The sequence below is a fragment of the Chroicocephalus ridibundus genome, chromosome 12 (genome assembly GCF_963924245.1).
Source record: "Chroicocephalus ridibundus chromosome 12, bChrRid1.1, whole genome shotgun sequence".
Classification (NCBI taxonomy): Eukaryota; Metazoa; Chordata; class Aves; order Charadriiformes; family Laridae; genus Chroicocephalus; species Chroicocephalus ridibundus.
Window position 1 is genome coordinate 6,311,126 of NC_086295.1, and position 18,063 is coordinate 6,329,188.

General features: G+C 47.5%; 2 protein-coding genes and 1 long non-coding RNA gene across 9 annotated transcripts in view; 1 reads left to right on the forward strand and 2 right to left on the reverse strand.

The window, feature by feature from the left end:
* On the reverse strand, positions 1-7,428 carry DDX27 (DEAD-box helicase 27). Its single transcript, XM_063349878.1, has 21 exons — positions 7,291-7,428; positions 7,037-7,171; positions 6,890-6,949; positions 5,996-6,152; positions 5,058-5,104; positions 4,820-4,906; positions 3,964-4,069; positions 3,711-3,884; positions 3,259-3,409; positions 3,012-3,111; positions 2,763-2,904; positions 2,526-2,679; positions 2,329-2,410; positions 2,076-2,253; positions 1,829-1,935; positions 1,552-1,657; positions 1,354-1,448; positions 1,126-1,252; positions 799-883; positions 520-594; positions 1-252 (listed from the first exon to the last, which is right to left on the reverse strand). Exons 1-21 carry the CDS (start codon positions 7,378-7,380, stop codon positions 237-239), a joined length of 2,274 nt encoding a protein of 757 aa, XP_063205948.1. The 5' UTR covers positions 7,381-7,428; the 3' UTR covers positions 1-236.
* ZNFX1 (zinc finger NFX1-type containing 1) overlaps positions 7,293-18,063 on the forward strand; it is a 14,181-nt gene continuing 3,410 nt past the window's right edge. The window contains exons 1-13 of one of the 7 annotated variants that reach the window (XM_063349872.1): positions 7,293-7,623; positions 8,191-8,297; positions 9,007-11,241; positions 12,044-12,175; positions 12,425-12,573; positions 12,797-12,940; positions 13,371-13,488; positions 13,739-13,986; positions 14,107-14,246; positions 14,560-14,714; positions 15,390-15,535; positions 15,896-16,006; positions 16,717-16,812. In XM_063349872.1, coding sequence (XP_063205942.1) covers positions 7,349-7,623; positions 8,191-8,297; positions 9,007-11,241; positions 12,044-12,175; positions 12,425-12,573; positions 12,797-12,940; positions 13,371-13,488; positions 13,739-13,986; positions 14,107-14,246; positions 14,560-14,714; positions 15,390-15,535; positions 15,896-16,006; positions 16,717-16,812 — 4,056 coding nt within the window. In that variant the 5' untranslated portion in view covers positions 7,293-7,348. Of the gene's footprint in view, positions 7,624-8,120; positions 8,298-9,006; positions 11,242-12,043; positions 12,176-12,424; positions 12,574-12,796; positions 12,941-13,370; positions 13,489-13,738; positions 13,987-14,106; positions 14,247-14,559; positions 14,715-15,389; positions 15,536-15,895; positions 16,007-16,716; positions 16,813-18,063 lie in introns of all 7 variants that reach the window. The other 6 variants (XM_063349871.1, XM_063349875.1, XM_063349873.1 and 3 more) reach the window with 6 other exon arrangements.
* The window catches only part of LOC134522323 (uncharacterized), an 8,254-nt gene continuing 3,515 nt past the window's right edge, over positions 13,325-18,063 (reverse strand). Inside the window, exons 3-4 of the long non-coding RNA XR_010073033.1 lie at positions 17,583-17,724; positions 13,325-13,458 (exon numbers count right to left, since the gene is read on the reverse strand). This is a non-coding gene — a long non-coding RNA (uncharacterized LOC134522323). The remainder of the gene's footprint in view (positions 13,459-17,582; positions 17,725-18,063) is intronic.

Consider the following 18,063-nt stretch of genomic DNA (forward strand, 5'->3'; position numbering starts at 1 on the left):
CAAACTTTTTAGAAAAAAAGTAATCTTTTATTGCATGGGCTGATGAAGATGTTTTCACACAGGGTCTTCAACCAGGTCTTAACGAGCACCCCAAAGCTATTCCAGAACTTGAAGAAAAACTTCAATTTTACTGAAGTTGTCTCCTTGCAGTACAAAGAAATCCAGACCCTGGGGAGAGCATGCCTGAAATGCATGCATTGTCCAAACTACCCCCCTTTGGTAACTGCCACCAGTTCTTACTTTCTTTTGTACCTGAAAGAGAAGATATCTGAAATTAATTACACCAGTCCAACTCTCAGCACTAAGGAACAGCACTGAGCATTTTCTAGTAGCCTTGGAACGTGCTATTAAAGCAGTATCCTTGATTGCCCCCAGCATCAGACCTGCAGTAGGAGGGTAAGCTACTGCAGAACCAACAAACCTTTTATCAAGGACCTTTAAAAAAAATCACAAGATGAGGAAAAAGAAAGCAGGAAAAAACCCCCACCAACTTGAATGAGAAGGTAAAGGGAGCTATACCTGGACTTGGATTTGAAGTTTCCTCCTTTCCTACGTTGGGCCACACCCAAACGTTTTCGGTCTTCAAATGATGGGCTTTTAAAGAGAGAGGGAAGGGGGGAGGTAAGACAAAACCACTGAAGTATATCAACAGCACAGGTACTTCTTGCAAGAATCCCTTCTCTGCTCTGCCCACCTTTTCCCCCAATATCAGTCGAGGTATCCCCAAGAAAGTCCAGAGGTGCAAAAAAAATCCCACCTACGAAAGTCTGGACTCAGGTACTACTGCTAAGACATTACCCGGCACGGTACTGCTTCAGCGCCTTCCTGCTCGTGTTGGTAAGCTCTTCGTCAAACACAGACTGTTTTTTCTTCCGCTTGGGACCTAGCACAGAGACAAGAGTCAGAACATCTGTAAAGAGCTGTAAAGAGAAAGCCATAGCATCATCTTGTTTATTACAGCCCGTAGCCTTGACCACAACAATTAGCCAAACCATCAGGAAAGGCAGTGACTCCTCCCCGCAAACACACAGCCCAGCCATTCCTCTATACAAATTAGTTTAGTTTACCTATTTGTTAGAAAGCGCCTGACAAAAGATAAGTCAGCTGTAAAACAAAAGTCTCCACCTGCTGGTGCTGCTGCTGGTTCCTCTTCTGGCAAGGCTCTGGCTCGTTTTGCTCGGCGATTCCTTTTTGCCAGCCGCTCAGCATACATTTGAGATTTCAAGATTTCAAACTGTGACCTCTCCTCTGGCTGAAAGGTGTTAAAATGCAAGTTTACAGTGACGTGAGGTTTTGCTAAGGGAAAACTAAAATAGTCCACCGAGGGTCCCATTTGTCTGTGAACGTACTCACCGTCATTTGGACTTTTTTCTGTTGGTCCTGCATAAATTTCTTCCTTTTCTTTTTGCCTCTTAATGCTAGGTCAAACTCCTGCAGGGCTTTAGCCACTGGAGAGACAAAGAAAAACATCGATTAAAGAACCTCTTAAAGTACAGACCAAAGTCCAGTTGCAGCTATGGAATTTAACATGGCAGCAGTGTCACAACTCACATTTTTCTTTCTTCCTCTCTTCACGGGTCTGGAACCAGCTCCGCTCCAAGCCCTCACTCGCAGTCTCTTGTTTTCCTGCCTCCAGCTGCTTCTTTGCCCTATTGATCTGAGATAATTCAGGCAAGAAGTAAGCTCATGGTGGCTAAAAAAATCTCTCTTTCTTCCCTTTCTAAAGCAGGTAGGTTAAGTACATTAGGGTAACCTCCTTACGCACTATATCTACCCCAGATCCTAAAAAAACTAAGGTAAAAAAAAAAAATCCTAAAAAACCCCTTACCTGGGCCTCTGACTGCTGCATCTCACGTTCCTCACGCTCCAAGCACAGAACCGCATAGACATCTTTTTCTAGATTCTCAATCTTCTCCCGAAATTTTAGTATGACATCTGAAAACGATACAGTGTGAACATCAGAAGCAGCTCATGTAAAGTCCATCTTGTTTTTCCGCACCTCTTTTAGTGTCCCTCTGTACCATGATATTCCCTGCCTACTGCTCTCCTGCTTTTTACCTCCGTGAAGCACATACCTTGGGGGAGAATTCTGGCTTTCACTGGTGTTTTGGCAGTTTTCACAATATCCTTCAGCATCTTGCGCTCTTCCTCCCCCACAAGTGAAACTGAACGACCAGCCCTGCCTGCTCTTGCTGTCCGACCCACCCGATGCACATAGTGTTTGGTGGTGTTGGGCATGGTAAAATTGATTACCTGTAACAGAAACAGTGTTAGTAGGGAAACAATTTTAAAGGACTGATTAAAAAGCTCAGTACTGCAAATACTCACCGTTTTAACACCTTCAATATCAAGTCCACGTGCAGCCACATCTGTAGCTACCAGAATATCAATCTGCTCATCCTTGAAGCGCCTAAGCAGAGATAGCAAGTGCATTAGCAATGAATACAGCAATCCCTTTCTGCCCTAAAACTTCCAACTCTTAACTTCTTTTTTTGCCTATGATTGCCAACAAAGCCTGCTAATACCTGAGTGCTTCCAGCCGCTGTGCCTGAGAGAGGTTCCCATGAAGCTCCCCAACCCGCAGACCCATCAGCCCCAGTAGGATGTGCATACGGTGAGCCTGTTTCTTGGTCTGGGTGAAAAGCATCACATGATCTGGGAAGGTTCGTGTCAGTAGAGCTGAAAGAAAAAAAAAAAAGTCCTCTCAGGAGCCTGCTTCATAGTCACCTACCAGTTCCAGCTTGTCTTTGCTCATCACTAACCTGATACAATGGCCTCACGGTCCCCCTCTCGGTTGGGTCTGATCCGGATAAATTCCTGACGCAGGAAAGGGGCAACATCTGTGTTGCTGTTCACAAAAATTCGGACAGGATTTTTCAAGGAAACAGAAGCCAAATCTTTCACCTACCAAAACAGGTTAAGAAAAAAGAAGGCCACATAATCTGTTAAAAGACTAGACAAACTTCCATTCAGCTTTCTGCCTCCATAAGCTTCTCAGCAGCCTGTCTTACCTCCTCTGTCATTGTGGCAGAGAAAAGCATTGTCTGACGGTGGTGGGAGCACAACCTGATTATTTCCTTCATCTGTTCCTCAAAGTATTCATCCAGCATCCTACACAGGAAAAAGAGCAAGGTAAAGCAGCTTCACCTGGTTCTAGCTAAGAAACGTTACTTCAGGCAGGGCAACAAAGACTGCCCTATAGCCCGGGAAAGCAGAAAACTACCACCTCATTTTTCACCGCTGTCCTGCTTAGCCTACCTGTCTGCTTCATCCAATATCAGCACCTCGACACTGCTCAGGTGGAAAGAAGGGCAGTTGTGGAGATGATCGATCAGTCGCCCAGGAGTGGCGATAAGAATGTCTGGCCCAGAGCGCAGAGCTGCTTCCTGAGTCTTCACATCCAGGCCACCTGAAAGAGAGCGAACACGGACTGCTGACTCCCTGAGCAGGCTGCAGCAGAGTACACAGATCCAAATTGCCTGAGGAACGTGAAACAACTCAGATTAATACCATGTTCGCAATCAGACCCCACCTTTTCTTTCTCAGAAACCAACAAACAAAAAGTACGGCATGGTATTGGAAAGTGAGATTTTAAACCATAGCACACCTGCCTTCAATAACCATACAGCCTCCAGTTTTATTACAATTTCCAGTTCTGTACAGCAGTTTACAGCAAGCTGTACAGTTCACAGAAGCAACTTAATACTCACCTACAGCAAGGCAAGTTGTGACGCTGCTGAACTGCGCCAGCTGTTTTGTGACAGAGTGCACCTGAATACCCAGTTCTCGTGTTGGCACTAGAACCAACACCCGTGTTATTGGAGCCTGACGAGGTTTGTAAATCAGGCGCTCAAGGACAGGCAAGATGAAGGCAGCTGTTTTACCTAAAGAAGAAAATTAAGAATTACCACTTATTCTGAATAGCTAATTCTCCGTGTTTCCCGTGCCCTGCTTAATCCCTACCTGTCCCAGTAGCAGCACAGGCACAAATATCCTTCCCCAGAAGACCCACCGGGATACAAGCCTTCTGAATTGGGGTTGGTTGCTTGAAGCCAAGAGCCGTGATTGCCTACAAAGGAGACAGAGCAATTAAACTCCGTCTCTGTTACAGCCACAACTGCAGTACTGCATCCAGTGCTGGGCTCCCGCATACAAGAGACATGAATGCACTGGAAAGAGCCCAGCAAAGGGCCACAAAGATTATGAAGGGACTGGAGCACCTCCCATATGAGGAAAGGCTGACAGAGCTGGGACTGTTTACCCTCGAGAAGACTTGGAGAGGATTTTGAAGGGAGGGTGAAAAGAGGACAAAGCCAAGCTCTTTTCAGTGGCACCCTGTGACGGGAGCAGAGGCAATGGCCACAAACTGAAACACAGGAGGCTCCCTCTGAACACCAGGAAACACTTTTTCACTGCAAAGGTGGCTGAGCACTGGCACAGGTTGCCCAGAGAGGCTGTGGAGTCTCCATCCTTGGAGACAGTCAAAAGCCATCTGGACATGGTCCTGGGCAACCTGCTCTAGATGGCCCTGCTTGAGCAGGGGGTTGGACAAGATCACCTCCAGAGGTCCCTTCCAACCTCAGCCATTCTATGATTCTGTGACAAGTCTCACTCAATATAGTGTTGACATATTGCAAATCAAAGAATGGCTTCCATTATTTGGGAACAACAGCTCCTAAAGAACTCTCACACTAGCTTCCATGTAATTTCTTTTTCAGAGGCTGCAAAGAGAAGAGGAATTTACTAGTTCAGATTGGTGGAGGGCAGGCTGTACAATATTCTTCAGAGTAACATATGTAATAACTAAACTAGGAAATACCTTTAGCAAAGGTCGTGAAAGATTCATGTCCTGGAATGACAAGTTATCATCATATTGAGAGGCATCTTCAAAAAAGCTCTCTGCTTCCTAGAAACAGCAACGATAACAAAACTGGAACAACACAGGCAGCAACACAAAATGTTATCAAAAGGCTCTGGGCTGGTTTTGAGCTACAGTTTGCTAACCAACGTCAAATTCCTCCAGAAGAAATGCTGGGGAATAACAAAGTGTCACTTACCTTTTCTCCCTTTTTTGATCTCTTCTGTTCCTTCACTTTCACCGTATCTACAGAGAAAAAGAAATGGGATGAGAATTAACAAGCACAGCTCAACACAGAACAAGATACAGTGACTACCTTCATCTCATACTTTTTGCTCTGAATGAGTTATTGAAGGAGAAACCTCAGAAACAAGTACTGGCATGCAATGGAGTAAAATGCCAAGCAAATGTCCTTCCTCAGGGACAAGTTCAATTAAAGCACTACATTACCATTCAAAATAAACTTGACCAAAATCAGAAGGAATGTTGTAGAAGGAAGATAACAAAAAATAAGAGGTTCTTGCCCACTCCCAGCAAGGCTTCACTACGGAATTTTCTCTGGTGAGCCAACAGTCTGTAAGATTCTTGCTCCTGACCGTCTGTCGTGATTCACGCCCAGGCTGCAACTAGGACCACGCAGCCGTTTACTTACTGCTCTCCCCCAGTAGGACAGGGAGAAGAGGGAGAAAAAGGAAAACAACCTCATGGGCTGAGATAAAGACAGTGTAATAGAGCAGTAACGGAAGAGAAAATAATAATAATAATGATGACAAAAGAATATACAAAATGAGTGATGCAATACAATTTCTCACCACCCGGTGATGATTGCCCAGCCCATACTGAGCAGCAAGTGCAGACTTCTGCCCCACCGGCTAGCCCCCACTTCTATACTGAGCATGACATTTATGGTATGGGATATTCCTTTGCCCACCTTGTCCTGTCTGTGCTCCCTCTCAGCTTCTATGGGAAGCTGAAAAAGTCCTTGACTTAATATAAGCATTACTTAGCAACAACTAAAACAATATGGGTTACCAACATTGTTCTCACACTGAATCCAAAGCCCAGCAGCTACTAGAAAAAAAATTAACCCTATCCCAGCCGAAATCAGGAGGCCGTCTCTCTATGTGCTGCTGATACCTGCTTTTGTGAAGATAGTTTCATCATCCAGTGAACACTGAGACTCCACATCTTCTTCTTCTTCATCCCTACTGAAATCCTCACACTCTGTCTTCTTGGTCTTATCCTCAGTCTCCGCATCTCCATCTTTCGCTTTTGCTTGTTTAGCTTCTCTTTCCTAGGAAAAGATTTTTTAAAAGTTTTTTAAAAAAGGATAAAAATGAAGCTTCAATCCTTGGTGACCTTTTGTTTGTTGTTATTATAAGCTCATTCACATATATACGGTTTTGCATAACCTTAAGCATTAACAATTCCGCATTCTTATGAGTTCAGCTACGCATTAGGTTGATGATCAGAGGGCTGGAGCACCTCTCCTATGAAGACAGGCTGAGAGCTGGGGGGTTCAGCCTGGAGAAGAGATGGCTCCAGGGAGACCTTAGGGCCCCTTCCAGTACCTAAAGAGGCTCCAGAAAAGCTGGGGAGGGACTCTGGATCAGGGAGTGGAGCCATAGGATGAGGAGTGACGGTTTTAAACTGAAGGAGGGTAGATTTAGATCAGATATCAGGAAGAAATTCTTTACTGTGAAGGCGGTGAGCCCCTGGCCCAGGTTGCCCAGAGAGGTGGTGGCTGCCCCATCCCTGGAGGTGTTCAAGGCCAGGCTGGACGGGGCTTGGAGCAACCTGGGCTGGTGGGAGGTGTCCCTGCCCAGGGCAGGGGGGCTGGAACTACGCGATCTTTAAGGTTCCTTCCAACCCAAACCATTCGATGTGTGGCTGCACACCGCGTTGAGGTGCTGAGCCATGGTTTGAGCTCTGCAGCTCAGGGTACTTTCAGAGCTGTGCCGCAGCAGGGAACGCAGCAGAAGCCCAAACCCCACGCCGGGATTTTCAGCAACGGGAGAGAAAGGCTCTGACCTGGAACTTCCTTTTCTGTCTCACTTTCTCAATCTTCTCATCAAGCGTCGTGGCCGCTCTCTAGGCAGGAGATCAGGGCAGAGGAGCGGTGAGGAGCCCGGCGGGGCGGCCCCAGGCCCCGCACCCGCTCCCGGCCCCAGGCCTCACCTTGCCGCGGAGCTGGCGCAGCGCCGCCGCCCAGGCGCCTTCCCCGCCGGCCTCCGCCTCGCCGAAGACGAAAGAGGCGCTGAAGTCCCCTCCGGCCGAGCCCCGCCGCCTGGGGCCCGGCGCCCGGCGCGGCTCCTGTGGTAACGGCAATGAGCAACGATCGCCGAACGGTCCGATCGGACCGGCCCAGACCGCGGCCCGATCCGCCCCAGCCCCCACCCCCGGCCTAGACAACAGATCCTGCCCGGCCCCACCTCCTCATCCTCGGAGCCCCCGGACTCGGGGTCCTCGGGACCCGCGTCCCCCTCCGCGATGGTGCCCACCAGGCCCAGGCCCTGCAGCATGGCCGCCCTCCCTCACGGAACGGCCCGAGCCCGCGGCCGCGCGTGCGCCCGGCCGGCCCAGCCCCGCGCCGGGGGCCGGAGCAACGGCTGGTCCCGCCCTTGGGCGGAAAGGAAACCGAAAGCAACGGCGCTGGGCGGGGACGACGGGACTAGGGGAAAGGAGCAGTGTCGGGGGCGCTGTCCGCCGGGGACGACCGGTACTGGGGGACGGTGGGGTGTGCTGCCCGTCGGGAGCGGGGAAGGGTGAGGAGGGGCTGCCCGCCAGGGACGGTACCGGGGCGAGGGGCGGGGGTTGCTGCCCGCCGGGGCCGGGAGACGGCCGGTAGCAGGGAAAGGAGGGTGGGGGTTGCTGCCCGCTGGGGCCGGGAGTGGGCCGGTATCTGGGGAAAGCGGATCGGGGATTTTTGCCCGCCGGGAGCGGGCCGGTACCGGGGCGAGGGTGGGGGTTGCTGCCCGCCGGAGCCGTTACCGGGGACGGGGGATCGGGAGTTACTGCGAGCCGGGGCCGGGAGCGAGCCGGTACCGGGGGAAAGCGGATCAGGGGTTGCTGCCCGCCGGGAGCGGGGCGGTACCGGGGAAGGGGAGCCGGGGGCCGGCGGGGCCGCTTATGGGCCGGTACGGCGGAGGGCTGGGGCCGGGCGGGGGCAGGAGGGGGCCGATACCGGAGGGGGGCGGTGGGCGGCGGCGGGGCGGGCCTTACGGGGAACTGGAAAGCGAAACTTTCGGCGGTGGCGGGGCAGTACCGGCCGGTCCCGAGACGTGCGGGAGCGCGGCACACCCGAGCACGACGGCGGCTGTGTCGCGGTGCAGGAGCCCCGGGGAGCCCCGACGCCCCAATGAGGAGTCGCCGGGCCGAGCGATGGAGAGAGCCGGGCAGGAGCCGTGTGGGCGGCAGCCCCGAGCTGGAGCCGGGAGAGGTGAGGGTCGGCCGGGGAAGGCTGGGCAGAAGGTCTGGGGGATGGGGCTGGTACAGGGGGATCCGCTCCTTCCCTGCCTCTGTACAGTGACATTTCCTCTCAAGCCTAAATTCCAGCATTTACGTATTTGCCCCCGGAGTCTGGTTGGGGCATGATGTGCTGCAATAATCTCTTTGCTGGCTGTGTGTGACGGCATTCAGCACCTCCCTAAGTATTCTGTTGAGAACATGATAAAGGCTATATGATCTATGCTTTCTGCTACTCTGAGTGGTCGGACTTTGTCCAGAAGGTCTGCATTTTAACTATACTATATACAGTCAAAGTCAGCTGCTGCCTTTGTCATTATTTCAGTGACAGCTAACTCCCGAGGAAATCCTGCCCTGCGTGGGAAACTTCACCTCTGTCCTTTCTTATTTCTGCTTTCTGTTCTGTGGAAAAGGGTTTCATTTTTTTAGTGTCTTCGTGGCTTAACAGCTTAAGTGAACCCTAGGCACGGCACTCTTTTTAGCAGTTAGAAAAAGGGGTATGAAGGAAACCCCAATTTGAAAGGCTGGGTGCAAATATAATCATGGTTTTCTAATTTGATTCCGAATGTCCAAACCATGCTGACTACCAGGCCAAAATGCTCATGCATTTGTGTTGGGAGGCAGGTTAATGTGGTTGATTTATAATGAAGGAGTGTCTTATTTTATTTATTTTTTTTCGTAAGGGCACACAGATCACTGGGATACTGGCTTTATGCGAAGAGGCAGAAACAGAATAAATAATGTTTCAGGTCAGACAGCTCAGTCAGGGGAAAGCCCCCAAGCGAGTAATTATACTCTTTTACCTCAGCAAAGAGAGGAGAGATTTGGTGGTACGACTTGGAGGGTTCCTCAGTCAAACAAGAATAAACCAAGAAACCAAGGTGGACTGGCCAACAGTGGAGCCACAGGACACTGGAATGAACAGGAAAATGAAGGAAGGAGAATGAGGTATCAAGGTGGACAAGCACACGAGAGGGCCAGAGGACCCTGGAATGCACAAGATGAGGGTAGGGGAAGGAGGTATCAAGATGGACAAGCACATGAGAGGGCCAGAGGACCCTGGAATGCGCAAGAAGACGAGGGTAGGGGAAGGAGGTATCAAGATGGACAAGCACAAGAAAGGGCCAGAGGACCCTGGAATGAGCAACAAAATGAGGGTAGGGGAAGGAGGTATCAAGATGGACAAGCACATGAGAGGGCCAGAGGACCCTGGAATGCGCAAGAAGACGAGGGTAGGGGAAGGAGGTATCAAGATGGACAAGCACAAGAAAGGGCCAGAGGACCCTGGAATGAGCAACAAAATGAGGGTAGGGGAAGGAGTTATCAAGGTGGAGAAGCCCAGGAAGGAGCTAGAGGACTGAGGAACGAGCAGAAAAATGAAGATAGGGGAAGGAGGATGCAGCCTCGGGAGAATCCTCATTCCTACCAGAACCCTATGCCAGGTCGTGCCCAGGTCAGTGAGCAGCCTCAGCAAGGCAAAAGGATTGGCTATAAATTCCTAGAAAGTCTCCTCCAGAAAGACCCTTCAGAAGTTGTCATCACACTTGCTTCCAGTTTGGGTTTGAAGGAACTTCTTTCCCAAACGGCTATGAAACCAAATTTCCTTCAGCTCGTTTGCCAGGTGCTTCAAAAAGCATGCAGTTCCCGAATGGACAGACAGAGTGTCCAACAGCTGCTTGGAGTGGTGAAGGAGTCCAACTTTCTCAAGGTCTGTCTGCCACAGTATGTGTCTGACATGATAACAGAAGCAGTCCCTGCTGTACGTCATCAGTACCCTGTGCATATTAGCAACATCATTTCACTTCTTCAGGACCTAATCAGTATTTTCCCAGCCAGCTCTGTGCAGAAAATCTCCGTTCTCTTGACAGTCTTGCCAGCATCCATAAATGCCCTGAGAGCTTCTGGTGTGGACATCCCAGAAGAAACAGAGAAGAATCTAAATAAAGTCCAGATGCTCGTGCAGCATCTACAGGAGAAGAGACGTGAAGGCACGTTAAGGGCTGATAACTATACTCTTATGCAGCCTCAGACTGATGGTCAAGAAGAAACCTATCGTACAATGACAATATATCCCACATATAATGAGGTACATCGTGATGAGAAACCCTTTCTACGTCCCAATATTGTTTCTGGAAGATATGAGAGCACCAGCATTTATCTTGACACCCATTTCCGGCTTCTGAGAGAAGACTTTGTAAGGCCTTTAAGAGAAGGTATCTTGGAGCTTTTGCAGAGCTTTGAGGACAAAGGCTTGAGAAAAAAAAAATTTGATGATATCAGGATCTACTTTGACACACGGATTATTACCCCTGTCTGTTCCCCAACTGGTATTGTTTACAAGGTCCAGTTTGACATAAAACCATTGAAGTTTGTACGATGGCAGAATTCCAAACGGTTGCTATATGGATCCCTGATCTGCATGTCCAAAGATCACTTTGAAACATGCCTTTTTGCCACTGTTTCTAATCGTGATAATGCAGATCTTGCACATGGGATTGTGCAGCTATGTTTTAATGCACAGAGCCAGGCACTGCTGGCAGAGGTTCAACCCTCAGACTCCTTCCTCATGGTAGAGACAACTGCCTACTTTGAGGCCTATCGGCATGTGTTAGAAGGGTTACAGGAAATCCAGGAAGAAGATATCCCCTTCCAGAAGTACATCGTGGAATGTGATGCACAGGTGGACAAGCCAACATATCTGACAATGGATACTGCCTACAACTTTGCACCCTTGATGGAAGATCCCCCGTCAGATGAAGAGACCAACCCTGATCGTTTGACAAGGCAAAGTGTCCATGTTCTAGATCCCATGAAGTGGCCTTCAATGGAAGCCTTGAGATTAGATGAGTCTCAGATGCAGGCATTGAGTCTTGCACTTACCAAGGAGCTGGCTATTATCCAAGGACCTCCTGGGACTGGTGAGAAATATTTGCTTTAAGTTCCTGTCATTTAAGTTCATTGAGTTCTCCTGGATTCCCCATTTAGGGAAATTAACTTCAGAAAAAGCCACCTGTACTGTCTCCATATCTTTAGTCTCATGCCTGATTGATGCTTGAGTAGCCCAGTTAGCATGAGCTGTGGAGAAGAGCTTTAAGTATCCTGATACCCGTATCTGATCTGATCATTGCCAACCTAGTTGCAAGTAGACACCAACTGCACTATTGGCTCCACTTGTGTATCGGGGTGAAAATATTTTCAACCATCTTTGATAACAGGATACCTCTTGCTGTGCAAGAGCCCTATTTGTCTTCGTAGCATGTTAGAACACTGTGAGTGTTCAGCCATGATCCTCTGGGTGAAAAAAGCATTACAAAATTAACTGTAATTGTTTTGAACGGTACCTGAACTCAATAAGCACCACTGCTTGAATTCCGCTAGTGTGCATATGTTTCCTGTGCAGCCAAATGTCATGTGTGAAGCTGCTATTAGAGTGGGATGGGGAAAGCAGTGGCAGAGGAAACCCTGGGTTCAGGTCCAGCATATTAACCAAAGACAACATTCTTGCAGAGTATGGCCTTGCTCAACTACAGGCCAGAAAGACAGTGTCATGCTTCTTCATTTACATTTTGTAAACTAGTTACCTCTGGGGTCAGCTCTCTTGGCACAGGTCAGATTTGCAGCCTAGAAGGAAGTCTTGTATCTGTTTTTGATGATTGCTGTTTTTCAAGGCAGCCCTTAGAGGGTGGATTACCCTTGTCTGATTCTGAGCTTGTTTTGCAGGGAAGACTTATGTGGGTTTGAAGATTGTTCAGGCTCTCTTGACTAATAATCATGCGTGGCAAAGCACCGTCCAGAAGTCTCCTATCCTTATAGTTTGCTACACTAACCATGCACTGGATCAGTTCTTAGAAGGTAAGAGTACCTGGCAAGTATGATGGATAGAAATTACAGTGTAACTCTTACTCTGCCCATCTTGTGGGGTGAGGATCTGCCCTTTTGGCTTCTTCTAGTGACTCTAGCCGCGTTGATACACAGTAAGAAAACTTCACTCAGACCAATCCAGGGCAGCATTTGTAGACAAAGGGTGTTCTCCCTACCCCTTGTCCTACTGCAGAAACAGAACTTGCCTCTTTAGTACTAATATTTCTTTTTCATTCCCAGGAATATACACATTCCAAAAACATGGGATGGTGCGTGTTGGGGGCAGAAGTAGCAGTGAGGTCCTGAAGCAATTCACCTTGAGGGAGCTGAGGAAGAAGTGTGGATTCCGATACAACTTGCCAATGCATCTCCGCAGAGCCTACGTGAACGTATGTGCAGAGTTCACCGGAGATGGTGGGACTGGGTTGCTTGTGCATTGGAGGAGCTAACTGAACTAAACTTCCTCCACACCTGTTCTTTCACCTTGTCTTACACTGAAATCAGCCTCTTAATTCTTCCATCTGTATTCACTTCATCAGTTTCTTGTCCTGCAGTTTCTGAACTTTGCTTCTCTGAGTATGATGATGCCTCTCTTCTCTTTGTTATGAGTAGATAACCAATGAGATGAAGCAGGCTGAGCAGGAGCTCCATGAAGGAGCGAAGCTCTTGGAGTGCACAACATATGGAGTTCTGCATGAGCGCCACTTGGAATCATGCATTGCACCCCAGCACTGGGACAGTCTGATGAATGGTCTGGTAAGAGAGGTCCCTTTCTTCTCAGTCAAGCAGATCCAATGTATACTTACTACCCTTTCTGCTAATGAGTCTGAGGTTCCCCAAGCACACTTTTTTTTCTGCTAAAAAAGGACTGAACAGCAAGCTGTACAAGTAACAATAGTCTAGACCAGGCGGGGCAGGCAGGGGCTTTAAATTTTACTTCTTTAAACTGCAGAGATTCTAAGTAATCTTTATCAGCATAAAAGTACAAGTGCCCAAATGAAAGCCTCCTAAATGGAAGGCGAGGAGGGATGCTCTCTCTGAAGATCTGAGGCTGCTCAGACTTTCTGTCTCTGGAGGTCTCTTGGGGATTTGTCCTAGTTATCTGCTGCTGCGAGGTGCTGCTTTGGCCTCATCTGAAGACTCTGAAGTGCAATAGGACTGTCTGATTTGACTTTCCTTATATTAGGATGACGATGAGTTTTACTACAGTGCTTCACAACACTCGATGATGCTGGAGTGGCTGGGCCTTGGTGTAACTGTCTTCACCCAGAGTGCTGCAGAGAATATAGGGGCTGAGAATCCAGGTAAAAAAAACCCAAACCAACGAACCAGACATTTGCCCCCCACCCCCAATCCTCTACAGGTGTGTTTGCCTAAGCAGTACTTATGTGCCAGAAAAGAGACACTGCTACTTAACAGACACTGAAAGATGCAGGGTACTGTAAGGTAGTGGAAAGAAGATTAACGCTAATTTCCATGTAGCGATCTGATTGCTGTGCTGTGATTCTGCTAGAGTGGCTGTGGCTTACTGCATGTGACTGGTGACTCTCACAGGTGGTCAGCAGGAGAGAGAGGAGGAGTGGGAAGGTGAAGCAGAAGAGGAGCTTTTGGAGATCCCAGAGGAAGCTGACCTGATTCAAGCTGACAGAGTGATTGAGGATGAAGAAGCAGCAAAGCCTCAGGGAAGGAAGGAGGAAGAGCACAGAGCTGTTGATGAACTAGCCAGCATGATATTGGCTATGAAGCTGGAGAATGAGGAACGAGGAACAGCCCAACCACAACAGAATACTACGCAGTGGGAGGTAATTGTGTGCACTAGCATGCTCTGGCTCTGCTTGACCGTGTAAAGAGTAACGCGGGGATGCTAATAAAGAAGAATCTTTGTGCTGTAACTGCCTATTGGGGAGTGCTTTTTTCTGCAGGTAACTTCTGGCCAGAGGAAGAGAATGAAACACAAGATGAAGGTTGAGCTCCGTAAACTGAGCGCAATGACAGAGTTAGAGGCCAAAGCTATTCAGAATGTGTGGCAGCTGGACCTGAGCTCCCGCTGGAGGCTTTACAGGTGACAAAGCTATTTTGCAGGGTCTCTCAGGCAAATGTTTCCTTTGACTATTCCAGTTTGCAAACTCTTTCTGTCAAGCCATGGTGTTTCTGTCTGTATCGATTCAGCTCCTTATTGGAACATGCTTGGTCTGCTTCCCTGTATTGTTTGGACAGTGCTGTCATCTCCACTGTGTGTATTTGGGACTAAGTACAGATGCTAATAATCTCTTGCCCAAAAGACACAAAGGAAGTTTTGAAATGAATCCACTCAGAACTTGTGGATCACTATCCTGTTCCCCTTGCTGTATGTGATAATGGCACTTTCTTCTCAGGCTTTGGCTGCAGACCTACCAGGGCTTTATTCGACAGAGGATTCTGCAGCATGAACGGCAGTATCAGGCGGCAGCAGAAAGACTGACAGAACTGAGGCTGCAGGAAGATCTCTGCATTCTCAAGGAGGCACAAGTTGTGGGGATGACAACTACAGGTGCACAACAGTTGGGAAGCAAACCAGTATTGCACTGGATCTAGTAATGGTTAAAGGACCTTGTTGCCAAAAGATCGGTATCATGTGCTGCTTGACAGCCTGGGTTAGGCTTCCTGTTAGTCTGCAGCCTTCTTAATCTCTGACTCCATTTGGAAATGTGGCTATTTTGCGAGTTGTCAAGTAACTGCGTGAGCAGTTTCTGTGCATTCTTGCACTGCCTCCATCCTGAACCGCATTCTTCTAATAGAAATGCTTCACTTCTTGTGCCCAGGTAAAGCACAGCTAATATCTGCACTGCTACCCCCACATCACCTTCTGGTGATGGTAGTCTAAAGGTCACCATAATATGACCCTTTGGAAAGACAATTTTAGGTTTATTTATGTGTGTTGATCAATATATTGAGTAGGCATCTTATGCCTGAAGAGAGGGTTGGGAAAGGGCCAAGGCAGGCACAAGATTATAATCCCCATCCGCCTTCCTTAATAACTCTTCATGCAGAAGCCATTCTTGGTATGGTGCTGTTTTAAAGTTTAAAAAGCTGAGTCTTGAAATGGGGAATCTTGGGCACAACCTCAGTCTCTTCTGGGACATGGCCTACTCCCCTGCCTGAAAACTCTTGTCATACTGCCTGCGTGTAATCATTCTGCTAAGGTTTACCTTCTCTCCTTGCTCAGGTGCTGCCAAATACCGTCAGATCTTGCAAAAAGTAGAACCGCGAATTGTCATTGTAGAAGAGGCAGCAGAGGTCCTTGAGGCTCACACCATTACTACCCTGAGTAAAGCTTGCCAGCATCTCATCCTCATTGGAGATCACCAGCAGGTAACATCTGTGACTAATGCCTCTAAGTGTTGTGCAGATGAACTAGAACCTTTTGACCAAACACCATATGTGAAACAGGGGCCGAGACTTACTGCTCCCCAGCCTCCACAGATAGCACAGGTCCTGTCTCCTGTAGTTTTGGAGCAGAGCTCCGGTGGAACTTGTCTTTCAGTGTGATACAATTTTACATGTACTTGTATCCACTTCGGTTGTGACCGTATTTAACTTTGATAATTTAGCACTTCTGCAAGAATCCAGCCTTCCTATGGGGGACCAGTGTCAGAAAAAGACGAGTGAAAAAATCTTACTAACACACAGGAAAAGTGCTAAAACATGAACCTCCTATCCCTTCTCTTTCAGCTGCAGCCTAGTGCAAACGTTTATGACCTGGCCAAGAACTTCAATCTGGAAGTCTCTCTCTTTGAACGGCTGGTGAAAGTCAATTTCCCCTTTGTCCGTCTGAAATACCAAGTGAGGAAGAGCTATAAAGAAACTCCATTGCATTTGCATTTAGGTTGTTTTAAGTTTGTGGTACACTTAAGTATGCATTTCTACTCTCAGAGCAGCCTAAAAGAAAAGAATGTGCTATTAAATTCCCAAAAAGAATGGTAAGAGCTGTCAAGCTGCCACAGTGTACCGGTATATTTCCAATTACTCAGTGATGTTGTCCACAGCACTGTGGTTCCCATATGTTTTAGCGCAATGAACGTGGCTTATTGCGGCATCTGAAACTTCCAGAACTCTGGAGACTGACAGCACAAGTCTTCTCAGGCAGCTTCCCGCTAAATTGCTTTAATCATCTGTCTTGGTGCCTGGGGAAGTTAATTCTACTTCCATCAGACCTGTATTCAAACCACCTTATGTAGTGGTTAGGGTCAGGTGCTGGCCTTTGTTATCTAGAACAGTGTTCTTAAATTTGCACTGAGACCAGTGTTATTACAACAACCTTCCCAAATTATTTTCTTGAAGATACTCTGCTACTACTGCCCCTGTAATTGCTGGTGGTGGCAGCGATGGGGCACGGGAGGATGGGGAGTGGGGAGGTGCTCCCTTCTTGACTCTTTCTGGGAAAGCATACTTGTCTGGTATTCAGCCACAGTCTGTACAGTGGAACAAGAGAATATTGACAAAGAAATATGGTGCTTCTTCCTCAAGACTGATACAGCTGCTTTGTGTTTCAGCACCGCATGCGACCTGAAATTGCCCAGCTTCTCACTCCTCATATATACCAGGAGCTGGAGAACCACCCCTCTGTCCTGAAGTATGAGAACATAAAAGTGAGTTTTTGGCAATCTAAGCAATTGGTTTTGTCCCCTGTTACTGGCTAAAATGAGTTTCTGTAAAATGTAGTGTTCAAGGATTTCAAATTCTTGATTGAGAATCGAGATCAAGTTCAGTTATTGAAAATCATACCTGAATCAAGGAAATGTGTGATATAGATTTAGGTAAGTAATTAGGTAAGTAATGCCAGAGTTGTTCTGGCATTAGCAATGGTGGACACTGGAAATGGATCCAGTACTGATGACTTTAAAAGAACAGTGAAAAATGGACCAGAAGACCTGTAGGAGACTGAAAGCTATGAGGAAGCTTTAAATGAGAGACTTAAAGCATAACATGTGAAACTCCAACGTAAGATAGATGACTTGATTACTGGAATCCTCCTTCCTTGGGTCCTCTGGGCATTTGACCAATACACAACATCTGCAAACAAGATCTATTCAGCCTAAAAATAGAAAGCATTCACTTACCGGCTAACACACACAATAAACAGCTAGAATTTAATAAGTTATAAGCATTCGTATGCTTGCCACACTGTAAGACACTTGGAGAGTCTCTGCTGTAGTTGGGCAGGTACCAGTCAGAAGAAGCATCAGCCTCTGCTTCTTCCTTAACGTTACTGAGTTTCTGCCTTAACACTAACTCCCTGTTTTCTGATTTGTATTTCCCCACCCTAATTAGGATTTCATATCTTTCCATGTTGGTGCTTTTCTTGCATCTTTGAACTATTAACAATCCTATCTCTGTCTGTAAATTTTACCTTTCTTACCTTGCATAGCCCCGTTCTGCAGACTTGCTCACAGCTGTCTGTCACAACTGAACTACTTCCCCAGAAGTCTGAGCCAAGGTTACAGTGCTGAGCTGTATCAGAGCTAGGCTTTGGATCTCTGGAACATGAGCGACTGAATACCCTGGGAGAAAGAGTTGCAGGTAGTTACAGAAAGAGGATTACAGTAGCTTAGCCTATGTAAATCTCTCTTCATGAAAAGACAGTACTAATTAATTAAAAGCTCTTTAACTGCGTGAGGAAAGCATACTGAAAACTATAGCAGAATGCTGAAGCCAGATGAGAAAACTGATAACTGAAGACAATTTAATTACTAGAATAACCTGTCTGTGAAAGTGGCAGGCCCTTGAAATCCAGATCAAGTATTTTGTAGAAGATGCTTTAGTTAAACAAATAAAAAAGTAAACAAAAAAACCCCAAAACCAAACAAAACTCAACCAATCAAAAAAATAACCAACAACAA

Bases quoted from the DNA above. Each gene is read 5' to 3' on its own strand.
- DDX27 (XM_063349878.1), bottom strand. From the start codon at position 7,380: ATGCTGCAGGGCCTGGGCCTGGTGGGCACCATCGCGGAGGGGGACGCG. The intron at 4,907-5,057 runs GTAAGTGACACT...TGCTGTTTCTAG, and splicing joins GATCAAAAAAGGGAGAAAAG to GAAGCAGAGAGCTTTTTTGA. The intron at 2,254-2,328 runs GTGAGTATTTGC...TTTCTGTTACAG, and splicing joins ATATTGAAGGTGTTAAAACG to GTAATCAATTTTACCATGCC.